Source organism: Ostrinia nubilalis, chromosome 7 (genome assembly GCF_963855985.1).
Source record: "Ostrinia nubilalis chromosome 7, ilOstNubi1.1, whole genome shotgun sequence".
NCBI classification, from domain to species: Eukaryota; Metazoa; Arthropoda; class Insecta; order Lepidoptera; family Crambidae; genus Ostrinia; species Ostrinia nubilalis.
In genome coordinates, this window is record NC_087094.1 from 15,935,807 (window position 1) to 15,957,723 (window position 21,917).

A 21,917-nucleotide genomic window follows, 5' to 3' on the forward strand; every position below is an offset into this window, starting at 1 on the left:
CGCCAGAAGATTGACGTCTTGATAACACTGACAGTAAGGTTTGGGGTTGTATAATATAGAGAGTAGCATTTGTGGCAGATTTAATTTCCTGATCGCTGCGCTACGTCTCTACAGTGCAAGATTTATAAATATCTTTTAAAATATCCTTGGTCATTTACCCAGCGGCAACGTACCGTCTAGCGTTGAACTAAGAAAAACCTAATTATAATACAGTGATGCCCGTTTTCACCATAAACCCCTTATTTTTAAGTGACCGCTATGAAAACAAAATTGCTGTTAGGGGTCACTTAAAAATTAGGGAATGATGGTGAAAACGGGCATATAACACTTAAAATTCTAGACACAAGTACCTACTCTCCAATTAGTTTTAACATCTAATTAATCTCTAGGGTAGAAGTTTCGCCATCGTTTTCCCCATCTGCATTTGGCCAACGGGTCCTATATTACACTGTTTTTAACCACAAACGGAGCTCTATCCTTCAATGTTTATGTAAATGAAATATTTTGTTCACAGGTAAAACCAATCCAGCTGGTGGTCATGTACGGATGAAGTCAACACAAAATAACACATATTAGAAAGTAAAGCGGGACAGGAAAATATTAAGAAATGGAAAAGGAAAAGCCCACAGCCCCGCCACTAAGAGATGTGGACGCCTACAGTTCCAAGTAAGTACTTTGGAAGAACTTATAGAGCCGCTTTGCGATAAGACAAGAACTTACATGCGCTGCCGACAGCATATCAGAAATAATTATAATATAATATTGACTTTGTATTGTGTTTATTCTACATCTATGACATTAATGAAACATTTTTTTTACTAATCTATTATATTTAAATGTAATTTAGAATTTTTTTTCCGCGATTTATCTGACATTATATTCTTCTTTAACTAAATGAAAATTTATAAGTTTAATTTATAATTTTGCATGCCAAAAGGTGGAAGATTGAGATACTAAAATACCTATAACACCTACTTTTAATACCCATGTTCGCAAATTAAATATATTTGATTTGATTTGAATATTTTTGTTGCGAAACAGCACATATTAAAACTACACAAAATGTAACTACGAAAAAAACTTTACTGTATGTCAAAAGATTTATAATAAAATATATCGTTATTTTCCATCGTTAGATATCATTGTTTTTATTAAAATTATGCTTTCTTTACCGCAATAATTAACAATCATAAATTTTCAAGCAACAAATTGGCAATTATACCTTGGATAATGCCTATTTCAGAACAATAAATAGCTTTCGCCCTTAATTTAACTTCATTTCTCTAAATGCGTTCGTGCTTTACAACGTTAATTTGAAACAATCTAAGTTATTGCTTTATTTTAATAATTAGCAACCATTTTCTATTAGTCTAGTTAAAGATTCTAGAGAAAAGTTTCCATTAAAGTTGTGTCCTGTTTGTATGCCCTTTTTAATTATCTATACAGTGTGAGTCACGTTAAAGTGTACATATGAAAATAGATGAAACTAGACCTATTTTTATCGACAAAAAAGATGTCAAAAAATTTTTGAGATTTTTTTTTAATTTTTTATAGAATTTATTTTCTTCGAATTACTTATTGTAAAGAAAACGTAATAACTTTTAAACTAAGCGGTATATCCTGATAAAATAAAAACAGTAATAATGCTAAATAACAGGCAATATTAAAAAAATACATAAAATACATAAAAAAGGCCAACAAATAATAAAAAATGATACTTTTTGAAAAAAATCTGCTTTTAAATTCGTGTTTTTTTTGGTTATTTGATAAATTTCTCCAAAAAATGCCCCTATAACCGGTGGTTTTTATTACATTGTATTATTTTTTATCGTATTACCTTCGTAAAACCAAAAATCGCATGTCTCTATCCCTATCACAACATTTGCTATGATCGTTTGAACTAAGCCTCTCCGGGCGCGCCATTCAACGCTTCGTTAACAACGAAACTGAAAATGGCTCTAGATTTGTAATTTTGATAAAGACAAGTTAGATTTCAAGTAAAATCAAAAGATTTCGAAGTAAAATAAGCATTTTAGTTAAAATTAAAATTGTCCCTACCTGTAGAGGAGAATAATGTTGTGGTAGGCCTTTGTTCAAACTATCATAGCAAATGTTGTGATAGGGATAGAGACATGCAATTTTTGGTTTTACTAAGGTAATACGATAGAGAATAATACACAATAATAAAAACTACCTGTTATAGGGGCATTTTTTGGAGAAATTTATCAAATAACCAAAAAAACACGAATTTTTAAGCAGATTTTTTTCAAAAAGTATCATTTTTTATTACTTGTGGGCATTTTTTGTGTATTGTATGTATTTTTTTAGTATCGCCTGTTATTTAGCATTATTACAGTTTTTATTTTATCAGGATATACCGCCTAGTTTAAAAGTTATTACGTTTTCTTTACAATAAGTAATTGGAAGAAAAAAAAATCTATAAAAAATAAAAAAAAAATCTCAAAAAATTTTTGACCTCTTTTTTGTCGATAAAAATAGGTCTAGTTTCATCTATTTTCATATGTACACTTTAACGTGACTCACACTGTATACAGGGTGTTTCTTGTAAGGTGTCAAGCCGAAGGCAGGTGATAGGTGAGGACTAGACCTATCGATTTCACCCCCATGTCGATGGCTCCTACGTATAAGGGCGAAACTGCCGCTTACGCCTTTTTCCAATTATTTAAGCAATGATTTCACTTTGCTCTAATCTATAACATCAGTAAGAAAAAAAAATTTTTTTTCCATTAGATACAAAATAAAATTTTAGGCAAATAGGCGTATGTGCAAAACTACGCCACGTATAAAGCCCAATCATACGATTCGTCAATCTATACGAGTAGTTGCTTACATAAACATATATTTTTTATAATCCAAATCTTAAATAAAGCCATGAAAATATTTAGCAAATTGTTTTATTTATAAATTATGACACATTATATAGTTATTTAATTTTTAGCGTTAAGAGTCGCATCTCAAACTAATTTGAAAATTATAAATAACTTGAAAAAATCGAACTGCCTAAGGCATCGTGGGTTCAATTCCCGCCTTAGGCAATTCGATTTTTTCAAGTTATTTATATTTTTTAAAAATATGACACATTATGTTAAAAGACCTAACTAAATCTCGAGCACAGTATATGGGCGTATTTGCGTTAAAACGTAAAACGGTACATTAAACGACTTTTTCTAACTGATTTATTATTGATATAGCACATGATAACAATTAAAATAATTACATGCATAAATAATGAGAGTAATCGCTTAAAATATTATATTTACGTTGTCATTTAAGTCTCTTTACGTTGAATAATATACATGAAATTATAGAAATACGCCGACGTAAAAGGGCAATGCGTAAAATCTCAAAATATATAAGAAAAATATAAAAATTGATAACAGCAGTAGCAAAAGCATTACATGTTAAGGCTAAATGTGAAATTTCATTAAATTCGTTTTAGTAGGTCAGAAGATATGACCCAAAAATATGGTTCTGGCCACTAAAATGGCTCTCCTGTAAAATTTACTTTTTTCACTTACGCCAGTATACGTAGGAGCCATCGATGTATGTTCTACGATTTTTCATAGTTTAGAAGTTATCGTTAATTTTGTGATTTTTTCAAATTGTATGACCCAGTAGGCATTAAATTTTTTTATCTTTTTTTTGGGTCGACTTTTCTCAGATTTCTTTTTTTTGACAGATTCCCTATTAATTGCAGATTTTTGAAAAAAATAATCAACTTCCTATCTTTGATGCAAGATACAAACTTTTTGCTAGAAACATAAAAAAATATGCTTTTAGCGGAACATCCTAAAATTTTCAACTTAAAGGTTTGAAAAAAATAAAAGAAATTCCGTAGGTCCAAAATAATTTTAAAAACTGCGCAGTTTTCTGAACTTTCATAATAATACAAAAAAACATGTACTTAATAGGCCATTATTTTCTGTAATCGCTCCACTAAAGTGGTAAGTCGGAGATTCCGTTACATGTTTTTGACTTTCTTAGGACTAACTAATGTTTGCAATTCTCTAAGTTTACGTTACGTAGAACACATTTAAAGACAATAACTGAACAGAACATTTTTTTATCCACAACGAGGAATCTCTTGCCATTCATCTGACCTGATGGAAACTGATGGATGATCAGCGAGCTTCACTCGGAATCCTAAACCACAGAGGAATTGGCTGTCCTAAATAGGTGGCCTTACCACTAGACCACAGTGGTGGTTGTTACTTTACGATTAAATTCGATATACCTACATATCATTAGAGTGTGAGAGAAAGGGAAAGAGTTTGTGTGTATGTGTGTGTGTGTGTGTGTGTGTGTGTGTGTGTGTGTGTGTGTGTGTGTGTGTGTGTGTGTGTGTGAGAGAGAGAGAGAGAGAAGGGTGTAATGATTTAATTTAAAGTAAATGTTCAAAATGTCCGCCGTTGACCTGAATGCACATTCGACAACGACGCAAAAAAATTATTTGTAAAACCTTCTTCTTCATTTTAATTTGGTTTTGTGCTTCAGTCAGCTTTGTCCGCAGTTCATCAATATTTTCATATTTCCTATTGTATACCAGATGAAGGGCAAGAGCTTCCTCGTTGTGGATAATAAATGTTCTTTTCAGATATTGTCTCTAAATGTGTTCTACATAACGTAAACTTAAGGGATTGCAAACATTACTTAGTCCTAAGAAAGTCAAAAACATGTAACGGAATCTCCAACTTGCCACTTGAGTGGAGCGATTACAGAAAATAATGGCCTATTAAGTACATGTTTTTTTGTGTTATTATGAAAGTTCAGAAAACTGCGCAGTTTTTAAAATTATTTTGGACCTATGGAAGTTCTTTTTTTTTTCAAACCTTTAAGTTGAAAATTTTAGAATGTTCCGCTAAAAGCATATTTTTTATGTTTCTAGCAAAAATTTTGTATCTTGCATCAAATATAGGAAGTTGATTATTTTTTTCAAAAATCTGCAATTAATAGGGAATCTGTCAAAAAAAAGAAATCTGAGAAAAGGCGACCCAAAAAAAAGATAAAAAAATTTAAAGCCTACTGGGTCATACAATTTGAAAAAATCACAAAATTAACGATAACTTCTAAACTATGAAAAATCGTAGAACATACATGGGGGTGAAATCGATAGGTCTAGTCCTCACCTATCACCTGCCTTCGGCTTGACACCTTACAAGAAACACCCTGTATAAAAGAAAGTCGTGTTAGTTACACCACTTATAACTCAAGAACGGCTGAACCGATTTAGCTGAAAATTGTCAGGGAGGTAGTTTAGAACCAGGAGAAGGACATAGGATACTTTTTATCCCGTTCGAAATAAAAAAAAAGTCTGCTTATTTATTGCCATTAAGGCGGAACAAAGTTCGCCGGGTCAGCTAGTTAGTTATAAAGAAAGAAAGAAAAGTCAGAAAATAACTTTATTTGGCAACAAAAGACATACACATATACAGTGACTTTGTTATCAGTATCCAAATTTTTTTAATAAGCTCGTTAGAACAATTTGACAATACAACTTTATCGTAATTATTTTTGTGGTATTTTTCGCAAAAAAAAATTGAAAGTCTAATTCGCGGGTGCCCATATCTTAAGTTTTAAAGGTTATTGCTTATTTTCGCTCACCATTATGTCTATTGAGCTTTGCAGTTAACTGTGTGTACATTTTTTTCCATGAACGAAGCAAATTTTCCACGTGAGTCAATTTGGAAACCGCGCGCAGCGGATGAAAATATTTAAATATGGAGAAAAAAGTTTTGTTTTCTTTACGTAAATCAATTAAGTTACTGATTCTGAGTCGATCCTGAAAGTTTGGATACTGATACAAAAATCACTCTGTATAATTTAAAAAATAAATGAAACGATATACCTATGTAGTAGCCAAAAACCACTCAGTACCATCTTGATAGTGTAACTGCCAAGACACTGATTTTCAGTGGGTGCCTTTTGTCAGGCCTGGCTCACTCCGCGCGGTACATCCGATAATTACCTACAGCGAAGCGCCCCGCCGGCGGGTATTATATCAGTCGAGTGTCACGCGCGCGAAGCCCACACTCGGCCTCGTCGGCACGCGCACCGACGATCGCCAAACGGCTAGAGTACCTTCTGTACTCGCCACTCTGCCCGGTGAAGTTGGAAAAGCTCTTCAAGCTACCAGCGCGCGTCCCGTCAAAAAAAAAAAAAGCGCCCGACGCTGGCGTGCCTTGTAGTACCTAATTCTATGATCGAAGTATTACATATTTAAAAATAGACATAAAGAGAAAGAAATATTGTGCGGCGTTCGGGTGTTTAAATTCGAAAAGAAATCTACCGGATTTATCTTTTTTTTCGCTTCCCAAAGATGCTGAAAGGTATGTTAGCCATGTAGGTAATCAATAATTCTTAGGATAGTATAGGAACCTAACCTACCATGACTACTGCTCAGAATGCGTTCGTTCGTTTCAGCCAAATGACGTCCACTGCTGGACAAAGGCCTCTCCCAAGGTTTTCCATAATGAATGCGTACTTACATACATACGTGTCATGAGGTACGTACCTCATGACATATAAGTAGATTAATTATTTTTTTCACTAGACAGCAACCCTAACAGCGTAAGAAGAGTTCAGAGGCACGCGATAGAAAGAGACAAAACTTGTAGGTGAGTAAAATTGTAGGTACGTAGTGCTGTGCGAGCTGAATTCTACTGTATCGCGTCGCAGCAAGTCTCGCATTTATTTAATTCGTCTTGCGGAGTAGGTAATCCTTCTGTACCTGTACTATTACTTATTCTGTGCTTTTGTGCAGGGGTTTACAATAATTAAGTACAAAAATAACAATGAAATATCAATTAATAAGCAAATGAATCTGTCTCGTTAGGATAGAGGAATCTTAGTTTTGCGATTGTTTGTGATGTAGTGAGATACTAAGGTGGAGATTACAAGAGGTTGTTAACCTTTTTTATTGAGTTATCGAATGTTAAGCTTGTTGCCAAGTCGTGGGTGTTGTGCGTGAGGTCAATGCTTTTTCGTCACCATAACATCATATTTTAAGGATATGTTAAAGGAAATGTAATAATAGAATATTGGGTTTATTGAGTTTACTCGGGTTCGCATCGTTTGAATCTGAATAGAAACAAATCAGAAGCGCTTTTGTGGCCTTTCAAACGTTTTAAAAATAAAACGTTTGAAACCCAAACCGTTATTTGTACGCTTGTACAGTCGAGTTCATAAATATATTGGCAGTGCCAATGTTTCAAAATATTTTTAGCGTTAATTATTCAAAATATTTAACTATTCATAAACATGTTGCGGTAGCGCAGTATTAACTGTGCTACAATATTTTGAAATATTGGCACTTCCAACATATTTATGCAATCGACTGTACCTAAGTATGTTATTTTCCATTTCAATAATGGCAAATAGTAGTGCGACTTCCACTTGGCCAGGTTTTTATTTCCAAGTTATGTAAAAGATATCGACACTCAAACAAAATGTTCTCGGGATAATGTCGTAAGCGAATATCATTTGCGTATACGACAACACACCATATCTATGTCTTGATCTGTTTTAATTATACCAGTTTCTCTCCATTTTATGCTTGAAAATTACAACAGTCAGGATGGGGTTTCACTTTTAATTGCTAATTATGAATATTTTTTTACGTCCACTTACTATAATGTGCTGATTAGCTCCAAGTGTCTTACTCCATTTGAATATTAAGTGAGGAACTTGCGATCGATACCCTGTATCAACTGCACTAGTTTTCGAGTCGATTCCAGCTGATGTGGTTAGTTAGTGCAGTAAGTAGTTTCTGCGGTTTTTGCATACGAGTCATAGAATTCCAAATGAGATGAGGCTCAAAATATACATCACTACATAGGGTAAACCGACAGTCATTGGACGCTGCCAGTCATTGGACAAAACAACCCTTAAATTTTCTTAAAATGAATATTCCTTCAAATACAATGATAATTCCTTCAAAAAACGCCCTTTTATCTCCATCAGTCGGAATCTCTGTTGTTGAAATAGAAATGCTATTTTTAATTCAGTAAAGAACTGTCCAATAACTTTCTTAAGTGTCCAATGACTGGCAGTTTACCCTAGTATAAAACAAAGTTGCTTTCTGCTGTCTGTCCCTATGTATCCTTAGATCTTTAAAACTACGCAATGGATTTTGATCCGATTTTTTTAATAGACAGAGTGATTCAAGAGGATGGTTTATATGTATACTTAGCACCCGTGCGAAGCCGGGGCGGGTCACTAGTTTCATTATCTTTGTCTGCGAAATTGTTAAATACGCTCTAGTAGGTATTTAAGTCATCTCATTCACAAGTCTATTTATTATTTATTTGTCATAATCAACGCAGCTTACTACGACATACCTATCATGAGCATTTCTCTTAAGGCTTATGGTATTACGAAACGATGCTAAATACTCTAGTCAATCTCAACCATTACTTTAAGCAATGAAAAATATTTAGTACACAATACCTATGCTTGCTTTTGAATTAAGAGTAGGCGCACACCGTTGATTTTTAGTTGGCCGATAGTTGTGCCCGATTTCAAATTGTATGAAGAATCGGCCAAATCGAATCGGCGTAGTGTGCGCACTCTCATACATGCCCATACTGATCAAAAGCCCGACTAAACTATCGGCCGACGAAAAATCAACGGTGTGCGCCTACTCTTTTAATCGAATGAGTGTAATGTTGTAACAGTATTATTAACGTAAGATCAACGAAGTCATCATTCTCGGTAATAAACACCCATCTGAGCAGTTACCATGACTGTTAATCTGATGGCAAATTTCCACAATCGTAATAATGGAGAGAACTTCATAATGGAAGGAGATCGAGTAGGCTTTATTGTGTACTTTCAGGAAAGGTACAAAAACATAGTTATTTAATTTTTAGCGTTAAGAGTCGCATCTCAAACTAATTTGAAAATTATAAATAACTTGAAAAAAATCGAACTGCCTAAGGCGGGAATTGAACCCACGACCTTCCGCTTGCCGGGCGACTGCTCTTCCAACTGAGCTACTTAGACACTGGATGAAACCGTCGAAATTTTCATGGTCGTGGGTTCAATTCCCGCCTTAGGCAGTTCGATTTTTTCAAGTTATTTATAATTTTCAAGATACAAAAACAGTTGTGAAAATCTCTCTCGTGCTGAAACTTTAGCACAAATCAATGAGGTTAATGAACCCAAAAAATCTGACATAACGTAACCTCGCAGGGTTACTTACTCTATTAAGCTTCATTCTATCCTGTGTACTCGTTATTTGAAATAGTATCTCAGTCGAGTCAGTCGACACTCGGCATACCTACCTACGGTGTCTTTCTGGTGAAGGGAAGCACCTAGATGCGGGCAGCGTAGGACCAGTCATTGTGGAAATCCTTAGGGGAGGCCTTTGACCAGCAATTGACGTCATTAGCATAAAACATACGAACTACCTATACCTACTTTATACATTTCTATTGCGGCAAGATAAACGGACGTAAACAAAACCACAAAATTGCCATCAACTGGGCCATTACCCACGGTGGCATGTTGCAGCCATGATAGGCATGCGATGCACGCCATTCTGAAACATTCAACCACGCAATAAATAAAATAAACGCGTCGTCTGTGTGTCCGAAGCTCAATTATAAATGTAGTTTATTTACAACAATTTAACACAGACAAACAATGGGAAAATCAGCACTCGTGCTGATGATCGAATGCTGTCATAAGAAATACATAATCATAAATTGATATATTTACTGAAATAGCTTCGTGAAAATAATAACAACGAACATTACTAATGAAGCTAACCCGTAAAAATATCACTTTACTTTTCACTTTTACATAAACAAACTCATAAAACAAAACAAAGCAAATTGAATAATAATAACATCTAATTCCATCCGTAGAAACTCTTTACAACGGTATAATATTATGTTAAATCTCGTAGTCAAACTCACCATTGTGAAAATTATATTACAGATTTATTCATAGAGAGAACTAAAATTAGAGAGATGATTTAATTATAATGTGTAAACACAAGGTAACAGGCTGAACTCGGGAGCTATAGGATGTTCAAAATACGAAAATTATAATTTTATTCAAACCAGCTTTTCATTATTATAGAAACTCAGTCGCGTCATGTTTCTATGTCTGTTTAGGACATAGTAGGTTTCGGTGAACCGGGGTGGAAATGACAAATAAACGCCAAATGAACTGTTTGTTTGTTTAGTTTTCACGCCTGAAGCACTTAAGCGATTTGGACGAATTTTGGACACACAACCCATTTGAGGTCTTTGCAAAAAAGCTTGCGTGGGAGATGAAACATTTTAAAATTTTTGACTTATTACATAAATACTGACTAAAAGAGCTTTGGAATTCACGTACAAAAAGTTTGGAATTCACGTATTCGTTACAAAAAGCTCCTTTTTGTATCGAATTCTTGCTATTTATATTAAAACCTTTAACTGGATTCCACCACGCTTAGAATACAAGATTTATTCAAATTTTCACGCGCAACTCTTCAGAATTAAATCAGCAAAGCTACTTACTGCATATTACCGATCAATTTACATGTCAATGTGTCATTGAATGATGCAATAAAAAATACACATGTCATCACATGGATCGATTGGGGTCAAATCGAAGACACTTCAGACCAGCGGGAGAGGACAAGTGGTATAACCTATATGTGATCAATAGCAACATAGTAAGCACTTGAACGGTCCGTATTAAAGGAGACATCAAATCAATTCACTGTCAGAATCGAAGCTCAGTCATTCGATTATGTAGGTAAAGACGTAAAGTTTTTGAAAAAGTAGAGTCGTCCTTACCCTTAAAATTAAATAAAACAGCCCAGACTGGGATTATTTACGGCGACGATAAGTTTAAAGTATTATAACAACAATAGGACCGCAATCACACTTGACATGATAAGTGATAAGGTCTTTGTGGAAATCCTTGGAGGAGGCCTTTGTCCAGCAGTGGACGTCTTTCGGCTGAAACGAACGATGATAAGTGTAGATGAAGCTTAGCGTCTGCCCAGTAAATTCTATTCATACTTGACTAAAAGAGGCCAAAATATTATAGTTTGAAGTTGTCAGACATGTCAAAACCACCAAACTATGATTATCCCTGCAGTCGTCAAGCCATCTAAATTATTTAACAAACTTTTTACAGACAGTCTGAGTGATAAGCAGGATTTGCTTATGATCTTAACTAAACATTGTCGTGCACACTTTAATACAGCTCAGACACGTGTTAATATTACGTAAATCCACTTTGTAGATACCAAAACCTTTTATTTTAATGCACATGTTATCACATAATTGACATATCTGAATCTGGTAACGTGTTAGCGGGATTACACGATGGACCTGTCTTGTCTAGATATAAGATTAACAATGTATTTTCGTTCTAATTGAATATTATTCCGTTTCAGGGTAGAATTGGCGTACAATGGATCGAGAGAAGACTTGGACCCATATGTACCCTCCGACCACAGACCCCTCAGCTCGAGTACATCGTAAGTTTCAATTTAACTTTTATTTAAAAATAGCACCCAAAATTGGAAACCTTAAGCACATTCATTGGATTGAGATGAATAGATCAGTAGGATTTAATTTTTACGCAAATCACAGACTTCAATCGATGCAAACTTGATAAAGTTAATTCTTTAATCCTTCAACTTCGTACTCCTATGTTCTTCTAATTTCTTTGTGGGTCCAATGACAGTTTAACTCTCCCCCGGGACAAACTTGACCTTCACTGGTAGGGTTTTCATTTGCGGTCAAGCTGTTGATTCTAGCTACACAGGAGTTGCAGCGATGGGAACAAGAGGTGGGAATAGTCCCGTGACTAAATAAATAAATAAAACATTAATTATATTTACTTACATTAACCCTGCGTAATGTGTCTTAATTAAGTGTGGAGCCAGTTATTGTAATTATCACACCGATTACCTTACGCCAAATTGAACACCTGGGCGAAAACAGTCTGTACATTTTTTCTTGCAATGAAAGTATTAATTAAAACGAGAAAATAAAGTGGATGCTAAATCTTTTCCGAAATTGATTGCTAACCCGAAAATCCAAACCAAAGTGGATGCTAAATCTTCTCCGAAATGATTCTGAAATTGATCCCATTGGATTTAACACACAAGTAACAAAATACAATACAAACGTGTACTCTTTTTCAGTGATTCATCAGAGATCTTTAAAACAAATTAGAAAACGTAGGCTAGGTCGCACCATCTTACTTTAACTTTAACCCACGTCAAAAATCTGTCAAACTCCATACAAAAAACACCGGTTATCGTTAAAGTTACGGTCAAAATTAGGTGGTGCAACTCAGCCTAAAGTTTAAAAAGTGTTTTTAACGAAGTCAGAAGTCTAAACGTAGAATTGAGTGAAAATTTTGTTACGTACCTATACGGTACAATGACTCGTGTAGTCTATTAATAATTTAAATTCAAGTAACACATGCTCACTCTATGTGGTATATTTTGATTCCTGTTTGTAACAATTTAACTGATAGAGTATGTTTTATCTCGCAACATTCATTTCATATTTTACTATCGTATCATTTTATAAAGGATGTGGACAATCTGTTCTATGTTCTTTCATCATTTTATTTGTCCATGCCATCATTTCAGAGTGTGTAAAAGGAAAGGCTATAGCTAAATATACTTCGAGTTCGTTCCCTTAACGTCGCGGCGCCGCGTCGTCCATTGAAATATCTGTGGGGTGAGAACCCCTACAAGCACGTTGCGGAGGGGTGTCTAGTGAAATTCGCATTCACCGATAGATGGCGTTGTGCTGACTTAGCTCGCGATATCGAAGAATTTTTTGGGATCTTGAATTGGAGTACCTCATATTTTAACGTCACTCCCAATACCGACGACCTAGGCATGTCCTAGACGACCCGGACGATCCTATTACCGAATTTTTGAACACAGACATCACTGCCTTAAGCACGCCAACTACTCCACAACACAGTAGCTCGTTACACCGTACTCGCCGGCGAGTACGAGGCCCTGCTTTCCATTTCGGACGGTACAGACACGTACCGGGCCGGTTCTCCCCTATCCGTCCCCCGGACACGGCCTGAGTCGAGGTCCGAGCCTACCGTGGCGCCCTCAGGCCGCGTCCGTAGTCCCCTCGATCGGGCCCACTAGAGTGAGCCCGCCGTAGGCTGGACTTTGGTCCAACACCGCGGTGGGCAACCCTCTAGTTGGGTTCGCCACTGATCGGGCGCCTTATGCGCTCGATACGGCCCGATCGCGAACGTCGGTCTGCGACCGACGCGGACGAGCCTGGGCTTCGCTTCGCGAAGCCCACACTCGGCCTCGTCGGCATGCGCACCGACGATCGCCAAACGGCTAGAGTACCTTCTGTACTCGCCACTCTGCCCGGTGAAGCTGGAAAAGCTCCTCAAGCTACCAGCGCGCGTCAAAAAAAAAAAAAAAAAAAAAAAAAAAAAAATTAACGTCACTTAGAATAAGAGGTAGTGGTTTTTCGATAATGCTTGGTAGTTACTTATAAACATGTAGGCCTTTTGATCTTTAGGTAGGGTTTTTAGTCTTAAGGTAGGATTTTAGTCTTAAGAGTAGGCTTTATCTTAAGAGTAGGCTTTTATCTTTATTTATTTATTTATTTATTTTATTTATTTATTTATTCATGAATAGAACGGTAGTACCAATTACACTATTCAAACAAGACGTAACAAAGCTCAGAATAACATTTAAGTAATTAAAAACAATTTAACTTAATTTAATTTAGGAAAAGTACATAAATCAGATGCGATTATTTTCACAGTAACCCAAACATTCTGCTAGTAACGTACTCCACCCCTCTGCAAATACGTCACATTTTGGGTTTTGGTCCAGGAAACGATTGAGAGCACTTAATGTACGTGGTATAAGTGATTTCGATCTTGAAACCGTGCGACACGGAGGAACAGCAAACAATGCATGCCTTCGACTACGATAATAGTTGTTCGGTGCGAACAGCCTCAGTAATTCATTGAGTAAGCCAGTAGTAATTTATAAATGACGCAATTTCAATGCATAATTGATTAATCGTACCTGCATAAACTATTTTTGGAAGCTGCTTCGAAATCCTTCCGTAAAGGATGTCGAAGTGGCTTAATATATTAACAACGCTCCATGGGTCCATTGTGCCCGTGGTGAAAGAGTGGAATTCATTGATTCCTAAAAAGACATTAAATGAATCTTTGAGTGAATGATAAGAATAAGAAATTTATTTATAATGTTCATTACATGTCGAATTTTCAAATACATTTTCTTATTAATAATAGTTAAGTTCTACAAGTTGATAGTTCCGAGACTTTAACGATAAAGTAAACACTAATTCTTTACTTTTGCTTTCTATTGTCGTATTAGACTGTTTTGTAATAAACACTTTACACAGTACTAATTAAAAATTAATTAATGAAAGCATATACGAATGCTTATTGTATGCTCTGACTAAAATCTGAATATTTCAATAATTACAGGGTCTTAATCTATATATATAAAAGAAAGTCGTGTTAGTTACTCCACTTATAACTCAAGAACGGCTGAACCGATTTAGCTGAAAATTGTCAGGGAGGTAGTTTAGAGCCAGGAGAAGGACATAGGATACTTTGTGTGTGATTGTGTGTTTTTTCTTAGATATTGTGTATTAGAAAGAAAGTAAGAAAGATACATGTATTACAATGGACATCACACAAATACAGATAATTACATAGACGTGGCACATAATAATGGAAGAAGAAAAAAATAAAAACAAGAGTAAACTGAGCAGTGCCACCCATTTACCAACAAGATGCCCACTGCAACGGGACCCCACTCAGCATATGCCGTGGCCCACGGTGACGAAGGCCACGGCGCTGGTTTTCAGTGTGCCCCATGCCGAGTGAGGGTCACGGACCATCGGTAAAGTATTAATTGTTATTTCTTTGTTTTCCAGGAGTTTCGGCGCGTTGGCCCATCTCTTAAAAGCCTCCCTGGGGTCGGGAGTGCTGGCCATGCCGCTGGCCTTCAAGAACGCGGGGCTCGTGGTGGGCTCCGTGGGCACCATCGTCATCGGATTCATTTGCGCACACGTCGTACATATACTGGTAAGATTACAGAATTGTTTGGACCGATTTCACTTTAATAGCGTGAAAATTAGTTGACGATGCCAAATTACGTCTATGTTTGGTAAGGTTACTGAATTTTTGTGATCGATCTATTGTGGTGAAAATTAAGTTCCTAAGGCCTGATTTTATTCGATAATAACTCCTGGTATAACTTACACATTGACAGTTTCAGTATGGGAAATATGTCAAAACTGACGATTTATTCTGAGATTAATATTTACTCTTGTTTAGTCGAATCCACCCTAAATGTATTTGTATGATAAAATAATAATTGGTTTAAGCAGTTTTCTTTTGACTCGGATTGTTAAAAATTACATTATAAATATACGCCTTAATTGAACCTTTGAATAATTTTGATGTAGAGACATAAGAGAAAGACAATAACAATCATTAGGGGGATGAAATAGAAGATGAAAGCTCGTATGGGGACCTGAACATTTTTATGAAATTTTAGGGTAAGAAAAAAATATGTTTTAGAAAAGGTAACATGTTATAACCGCGTTTCGTCTTGTGCGTGATAAATACTCGATATTGACGCGAACAAAGCTGCAAACAGTAGCTTATAATAATTTCATTGCTTATAAATATATTCGGTAGAGATACCATCATCATTATTTATTAGGTCGAGATATCTACCATCATTATAATGAATTATTTATTATGAACCACATAATGGAAATAGCAGCAGTTGAATGCACACTTAATAAGTGTAAGAGCATAATATTCCTGTCCACAAAAATGAGCATCCTGTATGTGACAGTAGATAACATTTTTAGTATATTAGATCTTTGATAACGTGTCACTGACATTTCAGTCGGCACAATCCAATAAACGCTATTCCTGAATTTGTCAGCTCCAAATGTTTAATTTGATTATTGTTACAGAGTTTGTTGTAATTCACTTAGGACTAAATAAGAATTTTTAAAGTACTGAAACTACAAAGACTAATTTCTTAAAGTCAGGCTTCTCATTGACGTAGAACGTGACTCAAGTAAAATCATCATTAACACAGACTCTAATTAAGATCGAGAATTATCCAAAGTAAATCAAATAAGGCCGGCAAAACCCCTCATAATAATAAAGCCTTGTTTGCTAGACAAAATTTATCTGCAACGCGAACGTCATTTGCATTAAATATTATCGTAATAGAGTTCGAATCAGAGGGTTTAAAAAAATCCTGAAATAGAAACCCTTTTTCTTTATATAGTTTATATTCTCTAAGGTTCACGAACTGCACAAAGGTGTTCATAAGTAACTACGAGTAAGTCTTTTCTTAATATAATTTGAGTAATTCACTTCAAGGCGATTTTCAAGTAAACTTCTTTCAAATTTTGGTATGAAGAAGGAATGATGACGTTTCACAAAATTCATAAGGCAATTAGTCAAAAGACCATAGTAATAGATTGGAAAATAGAGACAGCAAGCAAAATATCCCTCGCAGAACCGATGAAAGGCAATCCCCATTAGCGAGTGGTTATGCGCAAAGTATGGACGTGTACAAGTGCCCTGGAAAAGGCCTGTACTGAATAAACTATTTGAATTTTGAATTTGAATTTCCCGGCGGAAAAAGGGTTCCTTTCTGAGCCTTCTGTAGAGTCATTTGATTATAAATACCGCAGAATTTACTCCACCAAATTAGGGCAAAATAAATCATGGGAAAGTGACAAGGATCGTGCCGCATGCCGTCGAAGGCTAGCAGGTGTGAACACAATGCCTGAGAATTTTCACGGCAATTCCAATTAGTCATGACATCGAAATTTAATGAAGAACTTGTACGACAGAACATACATTTGTAAATTATTTGGCCTACAATATACGCGTATTGTAGGAAGTAAAAAGTATTGTGTGATTAAATAAATAATTATAATACACGTGAACTTCTGTGGTAAATATTTACTTAAGACAAAACATTATGATTCAGAAAACTTACATACTTACACAGACACTGTTCTACGAGTAGTTTTACAACATTCATTCAGTTAAAATCCACGCTATCCTAACCGGTTACTACAAAAAAATCTATGATAAATGAATGAATCAGCAACATAAAGGTGCTAAACAATTTTACTAATAATGGTGAATTCAACGCGCTTCTATTATATTCACAAAGCCTAATTATTCTGTAATTAATTATACACCCGAGATAAAGACTAACGATACCTCCCAAGAAACAATGCCACAATGAAAACATAATTAAGGATAATAACTTTCGTAAAACACAACTTTGCGTTTAATAACTTTATGGGCAACCAAAACATTGTGATTGTAGACAATATAATGAATTAGGTATAGAGATGTTTCGTGATCGCTTTACCTTTTAATTTCACTAAATCTATCTATATAAATAAAAATGAATTGATGTTCGTTAGTCTGATTAAAACTTGAGAACGGCTGGGCCGATTGAGCTGATTTTGGTTTTAAAATGTTTGTCGTAGTCCAGGGTAGGTCTAAACGGTGAGCAAATACGCGCGCGATATTATTTTTCTGTGTCAGACAAAATAGCGGAAAGCTAGTTAAATATAAAATAGCAGGATAAAGGTATGAATTCAAATTCGAAAACATTTGTTTCGGCATAAAGTGACGTGTCACATGATTCGTAAAGCCAGGTCCAGATAGGTGTAACGCGTAATGGAATGTATCGTGTAATGTAATAGAAATAGTAAGGGCAGCAAAAGGGCAGCACATGTAATGCTCGTAGTGCCGTCCACACGTAGAATTAGAATTCGTTGTTACATTACACGGTGCATTACATTACACATTACACCCGTCTGGAGCTGGACCCTGCCTTAAAAGGTTGAGTAAACGCGTTATTCGTTACAAAACTAAAAATACAACCTGGGTCGTCCAGGTTGGAAATCCGCTCTACTGGACCTCAGGGAAAACCCTTAAATAAATATGCGACTGTAATAGTCTGTAAGCACCTTAAAAAGGCATTGTACTTTAATACATTTCAAGTTAGCAAAAACAGCGCGTGGGCATATAATAATTACGTCCATTGTTATGTTATTATAATAATGATGTAACAGCAAAATAGGAGATGTTACAAATTGAACTCGATACTACTCTTATTTCTCACAAATAAGACCTACTTTTGCAATGAAACTGTTACACTTGATGTGAAGTTATGTAGACAAAAGAATGTCAGTAAGTGCCGTTTGTTTCATGTCTACTTATCACATAATCGCTAATGTAAGAAATTTAAGACATATATTAACGTGATTATTTTAAATGATTTTCACTCACGTCATAAATTTTGAAACAGTAGATTCAGTATTAGTTTTCTCAATATTTGGAACCCGTTAACCCAACTTAATTAGCCTTGGATAATGACATGCCCTTATAAGAAGGTATACAAGTCGAAAGACCTAATAAACAAAAAGTAAATGTTATGTTCCAAATATAATATCACGACTTAGACGATTTAGCAGACCTTAAAATATTTACTCGGCAAAGTTCTTAGTTTTGTAGGCCCTAGGAGGTAATAACACAACGGAAACTTTCTAACTGCTGAAAAGTTACGTAAAGTTAATCGCTTCTATACCCATCCCGAAAGTTACTATCTGTTGACCTAGTTTTAGCGTAAAACTTGAAAATTAGGTCAGGTTTACCAACGTCTAAAGCTCAGCTGGTCAGAGCAGTCGCGTGACAATGGTGAGATTGTACGAGTATGTTTATATCCTACCCGAGGCAGTTAATTTTTTTAAGGGAAAACCGTATTTCGTTCGTTCGTTCATTTTAGCCAAGTGACAATCAAGGCCTCTTCCAAGGATTTCCACATGACCGATCCTGCGCTGCCCGCATGTAGGTCCATTTTACGACCTTCACTAGATTGTCGGTCCTCCTAGTGGGAGGCCTACCCATTGTAGTGTGGGTCCCACTTCCGGTACGTTTTGTATGAATATGAAACCATATTTGTTTTGGGACGAGATATTCCCTAATTACATGTCAGGGGCACATGTCTCTAAGGACACTAAAATAAATTATAATTCTTGACAACTTTCCACTTGCTTCTCAGATACCACTTTCGGTGGATATACTCGTACTTACCTTATTATCCCCTTGTAAATTAATATAATGAACCCGCGAAACGACAAGACACGAATTCCACAGTCCAAATAAGATTAAATATTTCACAGCTTTTGGAACTTGGAAAATGAGAATAATTATTATTAAGAAATTCACTTTCGTCTATTATCTTAACAGTTTCGTAAACGTTTCTCTACTTTTTCGTAAACTTTTGACAATTTAAACAGTGCATTATTTTTTAAGTATTTATTTTATTACTCAAAGCAGTATGGTTAATTAATAACCATTTAAATTTTGTTCTCTAAATCCAATGTTATGCAATAAACTTTTCATGATTAAATTACAAGAAGCTCTCTTTCAACTTTAATAACAACGCCACCGCCGTGGCAGCAATGAGGGCTATCGTTTTTATTATTACAAGCTTTATATTGACTTCACTTGTTAGTATGTGTGGGACAAATCTTGCAACTGAATTTAAGACCACTTCTCTTCAACCGATTGAGCTGAAATTTGGTATACTTATGTAAGTACGATGACAATGCAATGTTATGGTACCATTGAGCTGGTCTGATGATGGAGTCAGGAGGTGGCCATAGGAACTCCTAAACGAAACGGCGGAATCGCATCGAGTTTGGGTTCGTTGGATTTGTCTTTTCAAGCAGTTTAGTGCTAGATGATGTCCAGGGTCCTGATGATGGATTAGGGAGGTGGCCATAGGAACTCCTAAACGAAACGGCAGACACTCATCGAGTTTGGGTTCGTTGGATTTTTCTTTTCGAGCAGTTTAATGCTAGATGGTCTCCAGGGTCCTTATGATGGATTAGGGAGGTGGCCATAGGAACTCCTAAACGAAACGGCAGAAACTCATCGAGTTTGGGTTCGTTGGATTTGTCTTTTCGAGCAGTTTAGTGCTAGATGATGTCCAGGGTCCTGATGATGGAGTCAGGAGGTGGCCATAGGAACTCCTAAACGAAACGGCGGAATCGCATCGAGTTTGGGTTCGTTGGATTTGTCTTTTCGAGCAGTTTAATGCTAGATGATCTCCAGGGTCCTTATGATGGATTAGGGAGGTGGCCATAGGAACTCCTAAACGAAACGGCAGAAACTCATCGAGTTTGGGTTCGTTGGATTTGTCTTTTCGAGCAGTTTAGTGCTAGATGATGTCCAGGGTCCTGATGATGGATTTGGGAGGTGGCCATAGGAAATCCTAAACGAAAAGGCAGAAACTCATCGATTTTGGGTTCGTTGGATTTGTCTTTTCAAGCAGTTTAGTGCTAGATGATTTTTTTTAAGGGACGCGCGCTGGTAGCTTGAAGAGCTTTTCCAGTTTCACCGGGCAGAGTGGCGAGTACAGAAGGTACTCTAGCCGTTTGGCGATCGTCGGTGCGCGTGCCGACGAGGCCGAGTGTGGGCTCACTCTAGTGGGCCCGATCGAGGGGGACTACGGACGCGGCCTGAGGGCGCCACGGTAGGCTAGGACCTGGGCTCAGGCCGTGTCCGGGGGACGGATAGGGGAGAACCGGCCCGGTACATGTCTGTACCGTCCGAAATGATATGCAGGGCCTCGTACTCGCCGGCGAGTACGGTGTAACGAGCTACTGTGTTGTGGAGTAGTTGGCGTGCTTAAGGCAGTGATTTCTGTGTTCAGAAATTCGGTAATAGGATTGTCCGGGTCGTCTAGGACATGCCTAGGTCGTCGGTATTGGGCAGCGACATCTTTCTGGGGTGTGTACGAGGCGGCGCTAACGATAAGAGGGTTCTTGTGGTTGATCGCTTTATCAAAGTAGCGGTGAGAAGCTTTTTACAAGCTTTATATTGACTTCACTTGTTAGTATGTGTGGGACAAATCTTGCAACTGAATTTAAGACCACTTCTCTTCAACCGATTGAGCTGAAATTTGGTATACTTATGTAAGTACGATGACAATGCAATGTTATGGTACCATTGAGCTGGTCTGATGATGGAGTCAGGAGGTGGCCATAGGAACTCCTAAACGAAACGGCGGAATCGCATCGAGTTTGGGTTCGTTGGATTTGTCTTTTCAAGCAGTTTAGTGCTAGATGATGTCCAGGGTCCTGATGATGGATTAGGGAGGTGGCCATAGGAACTCCTAAACGAAACGGCAGACACTCATCGAGTTTGGGTTCGTTGGATTTTTCTTTTCGAGCAGTTTAATGCTAGATGGTCTCCAGGGTCCTTATGATGGATTAGGGAGGTGGCCATAGGAACTCCTAAACGAAACGGCAGAAACTCATCGAGTTTGGGTTCGTTGGATTTGTCTTTTCGAGCAGTTTAGTGCTAGATGATGTCCAGGGTCCTGATGATGGAGTCAGGAGGTGGCCATAGGAACTCCTAAACGAAACGGCGGAATCGCATCGAGTTTGGGTTCGTTGGATTTGTCTTTTCGAGCAGTTTAATGCTAGATGATCTCCAGGGTCCTTATGATGGATTAGGGAGGTGGCCATAGGAACTCCTAAACGAAACGGCAGAAACTCATCGAGTTTGGGTTCGTTGGATTTGTCTTTTCGAGCAGTTTAGTGCTAGATGATGTCCAGGGTCCTGATGATGGATTTGGGAGGTGGCCATAGGAAATCCTAAACGAAAAGGCAGAAACTCATCGATTTTGGGTTCGTTGGATTTGTCTTTTCAAGCAGTTTAGTGCTAGATGATTTTTTTTAAGGGACGCGCGCTGGTAGCTTGAAGAGCTTTTCCAGTTTCACCGGGCAGAGTGGCGAGTACAGAAGGTACTCTAGCCGTTTGGCGATCGTCGG

The 21,917-nt window shown here is 36.7% G+C and overlaps 1 protein-coding gene across 3 annotated transcripts in view; it reads left to right on the top strand.

Moving 5' to 3' along the window:
* LOC135073405 (proton-coupled amino acid transporter-like protein CG1139) overlaps positions 1-21,917 on the top strand; it is a 64,751-nt gene that overhangs the window by 31,989 nt on the left and 10,845 nt on the right. For all 3 annotated transcript variants that reach the window (XM_063967584.1, XM_063967585.1, XM_063967586.1), the window contains exons 2-4: positions 515-666; positions 11,420-11,503; positions 14,949-15,099. In XM_063967584.1, coding sequence (XP_063823654.1) covers positions 608-666; positions 11,420-11,503; positions 14,949-15,099 — 294 coding nt within the window. In that variant the 5' untranslated portion in view covers positions 515-607. The remainder of the gene's footprint in view (positions 1-514; positions 667-11,419; positions 11,504-14,948; positions 15,100-21,917) is intronic.